The sequence below is a fragment of the Sceloporus occidentalis genome, unplaced genomic scaffold (assembly GCF_023333645.1).
Source record: "Sceloporus occidentalis isolate IW3139 unplaced genomic scaffold, rSceOcc1.0.p SCAF_2, whole genome shotgun sequence".
Classification (NCBI taxonomy): domain Eukaryota; kingdom Metazoa; phylum Chordata; class Lepidosauria; order Squamata; family Phrynosomatidae; genus Sceloporus; species Sceloporus occidentalis.
The window spans coordinates 212,559,041-212,574,305 of record NW_028316982.1 but is presented as its reverse complement, the minus strand read 5'-3'; the positions used below and the strand labels follow the sequence as shown (position 1 = coordinate 212,574,305).

At 38.9% G+C, this 15,265-nt stretch overlaps 1 protein-coding gene across 3 annotated transcripts in view; it reads left to right on the top strand.

Moving 5' to 3' along the window:
- USP25 (ubiquitin specific peptidase 25) overlaps positions 1–15,265 on the top strand; it is a 92,734-nt gene that overhangs the window by 6,089 nt on the left and 71,380 nt on the right. For all 3 annotated transcript variants that reach the window (XM_089512168.1, XM_089512169.1, XM_089512170.1), the window contains exons 2-3: positions 12,188–12,265; positions 14,291–14,435. In XM_089512168.1, the coding sequence (XP_089368294.1) occupies positions 12,188–12,265; positions 14,291–14,435 (223 nt within the window). The remainder of the gene's footprint in view (positions 1–12,187; positions 12,266–14,290; positions 14,436–15,265) is intronic.

Below are 15,265 nucleotides of genomic sequence, written 5' to 3'. Positions count from 1 at the left end.
GTCATTTTTTGACTATAATTTCTAGAGTTATACATATATACAGTGGGCCCTTGGTATCCACTGCGGTTTGGCTCCAGGACCCCCGTGGATAACAAAATCCGTGGATGCTCAAGTCCCATTAAATACAATGGCATAGCAAAATGGTGTATATTATATAAAATGGAAAATCAAGGTTTGCTTTTTGGAATTTTTACTTTCTTTGAATATTTTCAAGCCTTGGATGCTTGAATCTGTGGATAAAAAAATCCATGGATAAGGAGGGCTGACTGTACAACAGTTCTTGACTGTAGCTGGTCTCCCATTGAGAAACACCACTGTCGGCTGTGGAAACACATCCAGGGTGAGGAAAATGAATGCTGCTGGTGATCTGCAGCTTTTGTAGGGTGGCAAAGATGGCAACATTAGCAGTTGGTTGTCCTGGTGGGAACAGCAGTATTGGTGATGGATGCTTTTGAACTCTGGGGATCTTGGCAGGTACCTACCTGACCATGACAAGCTCTGAAGAAAGGCCTGTTTAGTTACATGTGACACTAAAGAACAGTTGCATGTCCAATCCATAAATCACATGGGTAGAACTACATTGAAGGAAAGGTGTTTGTGTGTGTTGGTCCATGTTGATAGGTATTGCTACCCTCATTTGAACTGCATGTGAGTTACTGGCATTTGGGCTGTGTAGAAGAGAGAGATAGACTTATAAATGTCTCTCACATTGTATGTTTCTATTTTACATTTTTCCCCATTCATAAACAAATACACAGTCCATCCTTACGTGATATAAGTATCTAATCTAATTATTGGCCTTTTAAAAAAATAAACACTACTGTTTGTAGTAAGCATAGTTGAAGTGGTGTACATTCTATTCTGTAAAAATGTTTACCAAGTAAGTCAAATATTTCAGAGATCTGAAGGATTTGAAAATTCTGTTACATGACAAACTAAGCATGTTGTTATGTTTTCTTGTTTGATTCATGTCAGCTGTGGTTTATTATATCTGAATAGATTTCATGTGATAACACAGCATTTTTTTCTTCTGGTTGTCATCTGTCTCTCATTAGAAAAGGCATAAAACACAAACTTAATTTGTTATTATTTGTGTTACTGAGTAATATGTTAACGGTAGTGTTGCAGAATAATAAGAAATGACAAACACCAGTCAGGAATTTTTAAGACTAGCTTTCATATGTTGACTTTTTCCATGTTAACACTGAAACACCCTCAAAGTCCTGCTTAAATTTCTAATGTGGAACATTTATAGTAAATAATGTAGTAGCAAATTTGTATGACTCAAGTGGATTGTAATAATTACAACCTACACTTCATACTATGTTACTTCAGAATTAGGGAGTCAAGTTTCCTATGTAAGTTCATCTTTATTACTTTTATCTGTGAAAACACAGTTGAAAAGACATTGCCCAGCTAGGAAAACCTGTTGCTGTCTCCTTCTTTAAGTTATTTACAGTTCATCACTTGCAGCGAAGAAAACTTTTCATTATTAATTACTGTATTTTCTGGCGTATAAGACTACTTTTTAACCCAGGAAAATCTTCTCAAAAGTCGGGGGTCATCTTATACGCCAGGTGTCGTCTTATAGGGCAGGTGCTGAAACCTCTGAGCTGGAATGGAGAATCTGCGGTTGCCGCATATGGTGCGGGGAGTTCAAAAACGGCCGCGGCCACATCCCCACTGTATGCGACAATTGTATGAAAGCATCTACCACTTTGATAGTCTTGGAGACAGGGAGGGCTGGGCAGGCAGGGAGAGCTGACCAATCCAAGCAGGCTTTGTATACAACAAGGTTTCCTGCTAAGTACCTGCATGTTATTTGAATTAAAATTACCATATTGAAATCAAAGCTGATTTTTTTTTTAATTTGGTGTGCATTGAAAGAGGGGTAGTCTTATATGGTGAGTATATCCCAAACTCTATATTTTAACTGAAAGAGTTGGGGGTACGCCGGAATATATGGTACTATTATTATTAATAATGGGAATCTTTCCTTCAGCTTGCTGCCTTCATTCTAGTAACTTTTTTAATCCTTGATACTTTGGCTTCAGCTTCAATACCTTGCTCAGACTGTGGGAATGTCTGTGTGGGAGAATGACTGGATAGATTTTTTAGCAGATTCTTTTGTTTTCAGGTCTGTGAACAGGATAGTTCCTCTTCATGTTATTGCCAGTAGCAGTACTTTACTATTACACATTACTACTACACTGTGTGTGTGTGTGTGCACGTGTGTGTGTGTGAGTGAGTGAGAGAGAGAGAATCAAAAGAACTCCCATTTGACTTTGTTCACGCAACCTGCTAACCAAAGTTCTGGTTTATTACAGATTGAGTATCCCTTATCAGGAATTCTGAAATCTGAAGTTCTCCAAAAGCTACATATGTGTGTGTACTGTATTTGTGAGGCTGCAGAGAGACACAGCTAGAGAGACATGCATGGACCTGTGAAATGGTGGAATCCACTCCCAGCCATTTCACAGACCCTCAGTCTTTCTCCAGCCTCATTATGCCTTATTACTGTACACATGTGCACATACAGGTATTTCCAAATCCGAAAAATCTGAAGAATGGAACACATCTGGTCCCAATCATTTTAAATAAAGGATACTCAACCTGTATTCACAGGAAGGTATGCTGGTGCACACTGCTCTTTGGCTCCCTCTGGAAGTAGGAGTGTGCCTATACGAACCAGTAACTCATCAGGTGGAAAAGCTTAGTGTTGCATCCAGACAGGTTTTTCTAGATCGTTTCCTTTAACAAGCCAGGAGCTTCAAGCTAGAGTTTAAAGTTGTCTTCTGAACTGAGATTTGTACAATGAGCAACAATCTAGAATCCTAGTTGAAATGTAACACCATTCCTCCTCTCTTGTCACCCTTCTCAATTCTTGTTTATTTTATCCATTTAAAGATAGGCCTAAGATAAGCAAGACTGTTCATGAACAGTCATGTTCATGAGCAATGAAATGATAAGTCAGCATTCTGAAGAACTGTGGCTCAGTGTTTTATGTGGAGATAGGTAATGTCTTGATCCAGTATGCCCAAGTACTAAGAATTTGATTTCCTCATTCTGTTGACATAACATCTCACTGTCTTAATATACTACTGTATCACCAGGTTTCCCCATTATTTTTTTATACTCTTGCTTATTTTGGACCCATTTGTGTTTAGATGAGGCTTATGGGAAGTTGCCTTGTCTTTGTAAAATACAGAGTTTTTTTATCAAGTAGGGATAAGAGTGGCAATCTGCTTGATTGTGCATACCCAGTTTTTTCCCAAACCTCTGTGACATGAAGTTATTACTAACTATGATGGTGATCTCTATGGACAGACATGTAATAAAGAAAGACGTGTGATCACCATTTCATTTTACAGTGTCTGTACAAAACTGTTTGCCCTTTTAGAGGTTTCTCATTTGTTCATCATGGATCCTGAGCAGATGGGCTCTGAAAGCAGAGACTCAGTCTGTGCTTTCAAGGCCTGGGTGTTAACCCGGATCTGTTCCCCAGCTGGCATAGAGATGGACGGGTGTTTACCTGCTTGCTTGTCCCTGTGCCATTCACCCAGCACCACAGAGAGCTTCTTACCTTATTCTGCTGTAGCCACTACTGAGAAGACCCCGTCACCATGTCTGATGTTGAAACGGGGAACCCCATGACCAAGTACCCCATTTCTGCATCAGATGTAGAGATGGGAGTTGTGCAATGGGAGAGTAAGATAAGGAGCTCATGGGGGCTATCTAATCAGCTGGGGTTTGCTGCGGAGTTTCCAGGAAACTCAGCGGCAAACAGCAGGAAATTTTGACCTGCATTAGGCCCAGTATAACCTTGGATCAGACTACATCCACTGGATTCATGTCTGATCTGCCAGGATCCAGCTCTATCCTGACCATGGGGTATTGGTCTGTGTCATCCAAACAGGACTAATGCGAGGCCGGGGAGGATGGACATGGACCTTTTCGTCTATGTGGACAGTCCCACAATGTACTCTTAAAATGCTTAAAACAGTTCCACAGTTTGTTGGTTGCTACTATTGCTGTAAAACTGAAAGCCTTAATTTTACTGTATCTAATGTGTAAAGCTTTAATGGGATATAAAGCAGTGACTACTGACTTCATATGTAAATGTGAAGGGATCAAATTTGCTGCCTGGAAATGATTCATAGTGGTTGGAGATGGTTTGTGTACTTTTTAAAAAGGAAGAAGAAAGAGGAAACCTTTTCAAAGGGGAAACTACTCATGCCATTTGTTTATTTCCTGATTCTCTCTCCTCTGTATAGGGCTACTGGTTTGTTTGTTGGGGTGGAAAGCCGAGCTTGGTAAACTTCTTTTTCAGAAATATTAAGGAACAAATATAATTGTAGACTTTCCTCCATTCCTGCTTTTTTAAAAAATATTATGGTTATAATTAGATTTAAAAAAGTGTTTCTTTTTCATTTCTCATAAGTAAAATAGTTATTTAAAACATCTGGATACTAGAAGTCTCTGGCCTGTGGTCTAAATCTTTAGTATGTACTGCTGCTTGGTGCTTCCAGAAAAACAAATAGATAAAAAAATCATAGCTGTCTTCTGAAGATTGTCACTCACTTACTCACCTGTAAGCAGTAGGTGGCTTACTGCTGTAACTAGCTTGTACTGTATTCACTGCTTATGTAGCTGAATAGGTAGTAGGATAGTCTTGCTTTCCAGGATTTTAATTCAGTAATCCTTGCTACCAGATGGTGTTGGTTTAGAGAACTCTTACTGTACAAAATTAGAACAGTTTAATTCATTCTTTGCTAAGAACAATTTTGCATTAGAATCTGAGGCAGTTATTACCAGAAAGCATCAGAACATGTTAGATACAGTGAGTATTTGTATGGAGCTAATCAGTTCTAAAGCCAAGAGGCATGTTTCAGATGATGCCTGTGGTAGTGGGGCTCCTGTTATCAGGCTGACAGGTCCCAAAGAATTTTTGAGCAGGTCTAGATTGATTGTGATAATTTAGAGTTTTGATTAGTAAGGCTTAACAAGTTAGGTATATTTAGATTACTCTTCTGAATACACCGTGCTTTGAATGTGGCTATAACCACAATGGTGCAAATAACAGTTTATATTATTGACAATCCCCTTACCCATGTACTGCTGAGGTAAACTTTTATCTAGTATAAAATAGCATTTGTTCTTGGCAGGAAATAGAATGCAGATCTTGAAAAATGACTTCACTGTGATTAGGTTGAGGTGGTTGAAACCTTTTATTGGCTCCTAAGCCAATTGTATCTACAGGCTGTTGTGCTAAAATTACCTTTATGTTACTGCATCAGATAAAATTTCAGTACAGACTTCAGTGTTTTAGTAAACTTCATGTTCTAAATAAATCCAAGAATACATCAAGTTGAATATACCTATTATAATTTGAACTGATATGTACGTTTCAAATGATGGACATATAGAATTTCATTAATCCTGTTTTTTTGCTCTGTATCAGATGACAAACATTTTAGGGACAGAATGCCCAAACAATCCATCATACAGTATTACATTGTCACATAATGTCATCACAATTGATTTCCATATATACATTATATTTTTATATTAACATTTTTTTAAAACACACACACACACACACACTATTTTTTGAAACTCCTATACTGTTTTTCTTCTTTAATAGATCATATGAGTTACATTAAGACCATTAGTGATAATCAGGGATTTTCCATAGTTGAACTGATATGTGGATAAACAACTAGAATGTTGATAACTCACATTCTGGAATGGTGCTATTTTTGGTTTGGTACCAAGCCTATTCAAATATTGCAAAAATATTCCCATGGTTCAAAGACATTGACTTTCCAGTAAGTGTATCTTCCCTAGTATTTAATTCCCAAATGTTTCCCAATGTAGACAAAGCCACCCTATCATTATCAAATGTACTTTGGTATGATCACATTTCTAAAGCTTCAATGTATTAAACGCAACTGAGCAAATATTCTTCAGTTCTTAATTAAATTAATTTAAAGAGACATTTTTTCTTATCCACTGATTAAAGTTAGTACCAGATTTCTTCTGTCTTCTCTTTAGAACTGTATTTTTTAAATTCATATTAAAAGAACCCCGTGAAGCAACATGGGATATATAGTCATGATTTGAGAACTGTGTGCAAACATTTTATGTTTTGATTGTTAATAGGTCCTCTATTTCTTCAGCGTAGAAAGGCAAGCCTTCTTTACAGAGCAGGAACACTAACAGTACTATGAAGGGTACTTCTTGTGTTATTAAGATGGGTACCAGAGCCTTGAGGCCAGAAGACCTTGGCAAAGCTGTTGACTGAGACGCTTGGAGGACTCTTACTCATACCGTCATCATAAGTGAAAGCCAACTTGAAGGCAGTTAATATCAGCAACCTCATGCAGACCAGTTGGATGGGATTTCTACTTATGTACAAGGTGCCACTATAATTGAGTTTTTGAGGAATAGGTTTCAAAAAGGTGATTCATTTTGCTTTAGTCTGGTGCTAATAGTGTATAACTCAAAGCAATAATATGGTTTCTTAAACTATTTTCTTTAGTGCTCTATGATAAATTTTACAGAACTCTGAAGTTAATAATGACAGATGACTTGTTATTCATTATTAAAAGAAATTCTGTCTAAGGAAAAACCTTCCTGGTAGTACGAGCTGTTGGACAGTGGAATTTGCTGCCTTGAAGTATCTTGGAGTCTCCTTCTTTGAAAGTTTTTTAAACAGTCTGTATGGCCATCTGTTGAGAGTGCTTTGATAGTGAGTTCCTGCATAGCAGGGGTTGGACTGGATGGCCCTTGTGGTCTCTTCAAACTCTATGATTCTATAATTCCTTTTGCAAGATATAACTTAACAAGGAATCAACCTTTTTTGAGGATGTAACTGTCAACTTTTTTGTTACTTTTTTGTTTTAGGTACAGGGGGTGACCTTTCTAAATGTAGAGGAGGAATATTGCATGCTGTAGGCGCTGGCTCATGGCATGTCTCATGTTTCTGTCTTGTTCTTCATGGCTGTTGTGTGGATAACAAGGACCCGAAACAGACAGGCCAAATAAATTGATTGCTGGCCTCGTTCAAGGCGTAGTGTTTAGATGACACACGCCTCAGTGCAGCTGGAAACCACGCCAAGGCTGCGTCTTTTACAAAGACCCAAGTCAAAGAGGAGTGGTAAAATACTGCTCCTTTTGCTGGCCTAGATTAAAACTGCAGTGGCAGCCTGGATTGGGACCAGGCACGTGCGGTTGCTGCAGTCCCGGTGTGAATCATGCTGGAGCAGCCGCAGCCCGCTTTATCGGGTCCACCTGTTCCAACCCAGGGTGAATGGTAGGGATGTGTGTGTTGTACCACAGTTTAACAGTTAATAGCAATCCAATGTGGCTTTAAAAAATAACTATTTGAGTTTTTTCGAGAAAATTATTTCCCACTTTAAAATTGATGCAAAATTAGATTTAAAATATAAATATATTGATAAATACTTTGTTATCATCCTGCCATTGTACTACACCTTGAGAAGAAATGTTTGGAAAAATCTGATGGTTTTGCTACTACAATCATAGAATCATAGAGTTGGAAGGGGTAGCACACAGAGAGATGTCTCAAAGTCAGTACATACCACCTAAATGTCAATCTGTACTACTAAGCGATTTTGGAACTTCCACATTCAAAAGAAATCATGTAATATGAATAGCAGGTTCAATTATTTCTGTTATATGCTAATATATGAATGACACTTACCCTTCACTGTGAAATATAGGCCAGTTTATATAAATATTTGCAGAGTTGTTGACCACAATTTGCTTTGAGTAGTGACATTGTGAGAGACAGGTGGAAAGAATTTTGACAAAACATTTGAAGAGAAAAAACAAATTACATACTGAAAAGGCAGCACGAGCATTGAAATATTATGAACATATAGTATAAGCTTTCATTAAAAGCTTTGTGGATTTGAGGGTGGCTGTCTATAATTTTGTTTAGTATTTTGTATGATTGGAGTCCTTGGCTCAAAACATGCAAAAAGACACTTCCACTTATAATCATACTCCCCTGAGTTCTCATAAAGCCCCCTTCTGCTGTGGGCTGTCCTACTTTCCTGAACTACCTCAGTTCTCGGGAAGATTTTCAGGAGGCTGCAGTGAGTAAAGAAGCCCTTTTGGATGCTGCCCACTATACTAAATCCAAATTTTGGTGATGCTCTATTGTACCGGCCGTTAGTCATATCCTACTTTCATCACTAGTTTACTGGCTAACCATATATTTTAGAGAGATGTTGAATAATTCAATACAAGATTAATATGCAGAGTCACAGAAATATTTTTTCTTAGTGGTTCAGAACATCCATCAACATAGCAATTTCTGTATCAAAAAATTTAGTTGAATACCATTAGGTATATACTCTGGACTAGATTATCTAGATGGATACACTGTTTCCCATACCAGGTGCCTATGGTAAGCCCACAGGCAATGGTCTAATTCTTAGCTCTTGCTCCCCATTAACGGTGGTTGATTTACATGTAGCTGTGTGCAGGCACTGAAGATGTTTTTTCCATCTGTTTTGCTGAAGCCTTTCTGTCATGCTGTGGCGAAATAGAAATTGTTAGCATCCAGTGACTTTCTTTTGGCAACCTATGTGGGAATATTTGGTGTTCTTCCAGCACTAAAGGGATGATGTCCACATTACACAGCCCTTAGCTTCAGTCAGAGTTTTATTGGCAGGAGAAAGTGGAAATGCTGAATGGACGTGGAGAATGAAAATCTATGGGGATGCCTTCCTGCTGCGTTGACATTTTTCCTGGCTATTGCTTACCAGTTTAGGCTATCCTTACTATCTCCTTTTGTATTTTTAGTAACCCCCATTTTACTAAAGAAAGAAGATGGGATTACAGTTGTGTGTCAGAGGTAGATGGAAATGAGAAAAATACCAATTTATTAATATTAAGTCATGAAAATGAGGAAGTGTAGAGCTGATGTCAGGCACTGTGTGACTTTATTTATATAGACTTAGATTCTGGGAAATCCTTCACTAGCAATTAGTTATTGAGGAACTAATAATGTAAACAAAGTACAGGAAGCAGTTACATACACTGAGGACAGAAGCAGATCTTACATAAAGTACACAAATAAGACATGAGAATATTGTCTTGACTTCTTATATGTGGTTTTGTGTCCGGTTCAGTTATCTTCAAGTATTCCATAGAATGCATGCCTCTCCCTAGAAAACCTATGCTAATTTCCAAACACTAGTATAAATAAGATCAGTGGAAAAGTGACAGTTGTTCTTACTGAAAGTTTGTTTAGATTTCATCTATTGCAAAATGTATCCATTAGGGGAAGTCATAGATGTAACCTCTTTAATAACCTGCTGTGCTGTGCATGAGAATATGTTTTAAGCTGTACCTGAGCTAGACACTTAAATAGGCAGAAAAAGTTAAAAATCCCCCTTGGATTTCTTAAACCCATTGTGTGTCAGCCCAGACAACTCCAGAGATCTTTGACTTAGAGGCAAAATAAGCTATGCTATTAAGTTAATGAACTTGAGGGTGAGTTTTATTGTTTTTGTTTTGGCTGGTTAGGTAGTAGTTGTGTAATCTTTGAGCCTAGCTTTAGGTGAGTGTTTCACACAATTTCATAAATATGGTTGCTTTTCATAAGAAAAGAGTTTGGGGTGTTTTTTCCAAGTAAAATAATGCTAAATTTGGTACATAACCATGCTTTGTTAACATCAGGTTTTCACTTAAAAATTGCTGTTGGCCAGTACATGAAGTGTCTCAGTAAGGAGTTGACACTTTACTTTATTCCATATAGCGGTAGGCATGTCTAACAATAGAATGAATAAAATCCATTTTAAGTACTACCCTATCAGCCACTTGCCTTCTGTTTCGTTCTGTAACATTATGTAGCAAGCCAATGTAGTGTAGTGCCAGACTAGGATTCCAGAAGACCAGGGTTTGAATCTGTACCCAGCCATGGCAATCCAGTGGGTGACTTTGGGCAAGTTACTCTTTCTCAGAGTGGAGGCATTGACAAACCACCTCTGAACAGATCTTGCCTCAAAAAAACAAAACAAAAACCCACAATGGCTTCCCTTAGAGTTGCCATAAGTTGGAAACAAATTGAAAGCAACACTGTGCAATTTTAGGAACATGCTTATTAGAAATCTTGTACTACAGTATATAACACTTGGGAGGGAAACTTTGTGTTTAATAGATATTTTATAGCCATCTGTTGGCAATTTTTATTTTATTTCTTGATGTAATATACAGTATAACTTGATAACCATCTTATTTGCTGTTACATGGTTGAATGTGAAATACATGAACCAGTACTAATACACATAAGTTGTGGCACTGAGAACTGGAGGACAGGTAGACATTGCTGTTGCATCTCCCATTCTGACCCATTTTCCAGCCATGGTAGGTTTGTGACTAAGTTGTAAAGTCTGCCTTCCATATCCAGGATTCCTTATCCCATGGCTTGAAAATATTGGAAATGGTAGGGATGGAAATAATATATAGTCTGTCCTCCATATTCATGGATTCATTATCCACAGATTCAATCAACCATGGCTTGATTTTGCCATTTTATGTAAGAGACAATATTTTACTACAACATTGAATTTAAAAGGACTTGAGCATTCATGGATTTTGATAGCAACATGGATTCCTGGAATCAAACCCCAGTGGATATCAAAGGCCCACTGTATCTCTTGCAGCCGAAAGATACTACACTGAATGCCACACTTGTCAATTGAAAGGATCTTGGCCATCTCTAACTTGATCCCAGAAGAAGTGTCGTAACTTCTGTAACAGATACCAGAGTGGATGATGCAGGGGAAGGGGAGGAATGTAAAACATTTTCAAATTATGTCTGCCAGGGGATCTGATGTGATACCAAGCATGGCTTAAAGAAAGGGGTAGAGTTGCCTGAAGCTATAAGAAAAAAAAACATCTTTCAACTATCTTTAAATGCCTGTGCTCAGTTCTGGAAACCCGAGACTTTCCTGAGTTGCTGTCTACACTGCTGCTTGTCAGTCTCATAATTGTATTCTAATACAGTCAGCCCTCCATATCTATGTATTCTTTATATACAGATTCAAGTATCTATGGCTTGAAAATATTTTTAAAAACATAAGTTCCAAAAACAAACGTTGATTTTGCCATTTTGTATAAGGAACCCTATTTTACAACACCATTGTATTTAATGGGACTTGAAATCCACAGATTTGGTATCCGTGGGGGATCTTGGAACCAAACCCCAGTGGATACAAGGGCCACTTTAGTAGAAAGGCTGCCTAAAATAAAATGTTATTTAAAAAAACCTCTGTATGACATTTAATGTTTATATGTTGAAGTACGTTCTAATTGTTTCTGTTTTCTGTACTTGGCCTTGAGAAAAATTGAGTTTTGGGAGGCAGAATATCAGTTACCTATATAAATAGTGTGTGCTTTTCAAAGCTATTTTATGTTCTCTGGTTACCTGACAACATTGGTTCATTTTTACTTTGATTGTAGAAAGTCACAGTTTATGCTCAGCAATGCTTAGAAAGGAACTTTCTGTATCATAGTATTAAAAATACTGTATTTCAGAAGTAAAAATGATGGATAGGATAAGCTGCAGCCATAATTTCAATCACAGGGCTGTGCTGTATTTCTGGTACATCTCTTGCATTAATTATATATATTTTTGCTTGCCAAATCTTATAGTCTAAATGGTAAGAACACATGATGAAATTCGGAATACAAAGAAAGGCTAATTAAGGCCCTATACAAACAGGCCAAAATAAAGCTGCTTCAGGTCACTTTGGAGGTATGGTGTTTCAATGATGCATGCATCCTAAGAGTCTGGAAGCTGCGCCAAAGCCGCAGTCCAGTCCTTAGGACTGGAGCGTGGCTTTGATGCGGGTTCTGGACTCTTAGGGTGCATGTTTCATTTAAACAGTATACCTCCAAAGTGACTTGAAGCAGCTTTATTTTGGCCTGTCTGTATCAGGCCAAAATTCCATTAAAGTATCCTATCCCTGTTACATCAGTTCTTCCATAAGATAATCCTCTCTTTGACCTTCACCTTTATTTTCATACCTGACCCCCTGCAACTGTTTCACTGCCTTATTTAGAAATTTAAAACAAGTCAAATATTCTTTTTCTGCTTGATTTCCCCCCCGATTTGGCTTCAATGCTGACTAGCTCTTTAATTCTCCAGCACCAGCAGACATTTCTGAATCAGCTGAGAGAGATCACTGGCATCACGGATACCCAAGTATTGCAGCAAGCCTTAAAGGTATGGTGGCTTTTAAAAATGACTTATGTCTGTTTTAATTTTACATTTGCCCATGTCTAAGCTAGGATTTCTTTTGACAGTCAATACTAAACTTAACCGATTTAAGTTCATATAGTTGATGTACCTTAAAAGTAGGGTAACATTTGTGGGTCTCTTGATAGAATTAGTGCAAATAATGCTCAAATAATGATGTATTTATTCACCTAAAATAATTACTTACAACAAAGAAATATAACATCCCTGTTGAGTAGGGATGGGGCACTGGCTAAAACTTATACAAACCTCAGATGGTACGGCAACTTCGAGATGTTGGATGTTACAGTCCAACAACATGTACAATCTAGTATAGAGTATTTAATGGTGAAAACTTTAAATATGCCATATAGCTGTTCAGATGCTGCTGCTGCTAATGCTTTCAGATGTGATTTGAAATAACGGCACGTTACAGACCACCAAATTGTGGCGGTCTGCTGCCGGCACCGCTTGCAGCATCCGGGAGCCGCAGCTTCTGAACCGTGGGACTCCCGGACGCTGCAAGGAAGGAGCGCGGAAATCGCGCTCCTTCCTGGGCCCCGGAAGTGGCGCTGCAAAGCGCAAGGCGCACTTTCGCGGCGTCACTTCTGCCCCGACATGTCTGGATGCTAGGCGTCCAAGACGTCAAAATGGCGGCGGCCGTGTGGAACGGCCGCCGCCATTTGTTACAGATAGAGTCCGTAACAGGAGTAGAGGCGTCTAGAAGAGACGCCCCTTTTTTAAACTAGGACATCCTAAGGATGACCCAGATGGCGGTCTGTAACCCGCCATAAATTCAGAATACATACTCCTTGCCTTGGGTTTTCACTACTCAGGCAAGAGATGCGTAATGCCTTTCTTCTGCCCAGTTCTGGTTGTATTACAGGCGGGTTACAAACCGCCATGAAAGTATGGAGTCAGTCCGTACTAGGGTTAGGAAGGTGCGGTGCTTCCTCACCCCCCTAACCCTAGTACAGACTGAGTCCGTACAAAATGGCGGCTCCCCTTCCACATGGGGGCCGCCATGATGACGTCACGACCGCGCCACCTCTATACGGGGTGGCGTGGACGTGACGTCGTCGGTCCGTGCCAGGGCGCTTAGTGCGCCCTTTGCGTGGACCAGGAAGGAGCTCCGTTTTGGAGCTCCTTCCTGGTTTGCGGCGCCACTTTGCGTCGCTGGGCGCAGCCTTCAGACGGCTGCACCCAGTGAAGCAAGGGAGAAAGGGGCCAAGCGGCCCCTTTATCCTCCTCCCCGCTGCCGTGCGGTGTCCTTGGGGCTTGAAGCCCCAAGGACACCCCTTTTCAGGCTGCGGGGAAGGGGCCTTTTGCCGCTTCCCCGCAGCCTGGAAAGCAACGGATCGGGTCCTCGGAGGCTGCTGGTCTGGCAGCTGAGGCCCCGATACACCGGGGAAAGGGGCGGGTGCAACCCGCCTCAGTTTACTGGGTACTTGTTTGAAATTACATTCATTTGCATGTATCTCAGATGTTGATCTTTCTCTTCTTGTGGCCTGTTAACAAGGAGAAACACATGAAAATAAAAGGCTTTGTTGGGGTGATTAGCTTATGGATAGGGCCTTTTTTTTCAACCCCACCTCTCCCAGTGAGTGTCCACACACTGCCACCACCTTCTTTCTCACTTTGAGATCCTGTTTATGGTATGAACTCCTTCTTTTGCAACTTCGTAGTTGTTGTTTTGCTACCAGAGAGAAATATTTCTCTCAACCATGATTTTTTTTTAGTGAGTTCATTTAGCTCAAGAGTTTTATATAGCACTTGTCATATCATTATTGCTTTTAATATATTTTATTGTGTGACTCTCTCAGACTGTGTTTTATAAGGCAGCAGGTAAACACAACAAATTAAAATAAAAAAAATAAATCTTTATTAGTCAAATCATATTTTAAGTATGCAGATGTAAAGCGGAAGAATGAAATGTACCTAGACTTGATGTTGGATGCAAACTAGTGGATCACAAAATAGCATACTGATACATTTATTCTTGTACATTTAAAGGATAGCAATGGAAATTTGGAATTAGCTGTAGCTTTCCTCACTGCAAAGAATGCTAAGATTCCTCAGCAAGAAGAGACAACATACTATCAAACAGCACTTCCCGGCAATGATAGATACATCAGTGTAGGAAGCCAGGCAGATACAAGTAAGTGTCTTTTCTCTGTATAATTGAAAGATCAACATGTGAAAGCATGTGAAAAAACCTTTGCTGTCTAATATTTTACATTATGTTTTTTGTAGCACAAATTTTAGTATTTTGTTGGATACTACAGTTTCGCCAGACTTCTTTGTTAGTCTTAAACAGGGTCTAGAGGTAAAAGCACATTTGTTAATGTTTCAGAAAATACGTCAGTTGTTTCTCAGTTTCTGAGCCTGCTTCAAGATGCTGGTGGTGCACTATGCATTTCTTTGTAGCATTGTTTATGCCTATTTTAGAGACTGTTTTCTCCATATTATCTAATGTGAGAAGACACTATTTCTTCTAAGAAGCTGAGGAAAAAAGTAGCAAAACTATCCATTTAAAACCATAGCTTCATGGCTCTGAAATTTGTTCCACTCTACAGCCCATAATTCCCTATCATTTGGTAGTGTTCTATAATTAAAAGCAACCATAAGAATGGAGGTAATTACTGCATTCTTCATTCCTACCTTGGAATGATCATTACAATCTAGATTTTAGGATCTCATTATCCTATAAAATTACCGACCTACTGTCTTTGTTGGTCCACCTACAAACATTTTTAAATGCCTTCAGATAATTATATTTCAAACATTAAGCAATGAGGCAGGATTGTTTAATATTTTCTGTTCAGCCGAACTAAAAAAAATCCTTCAATTTTTACTCTTAACGCCTGTTTCCAATGCTGTCCTTTGTGTTAGGGTGAGGTGTGTTATACTTATGGATGCACCTTTAAGGATATTGCACTAATTTTTAGTCTGTGCAGTTGCTCTTGATCATGTGGTTGGATGCTTTCA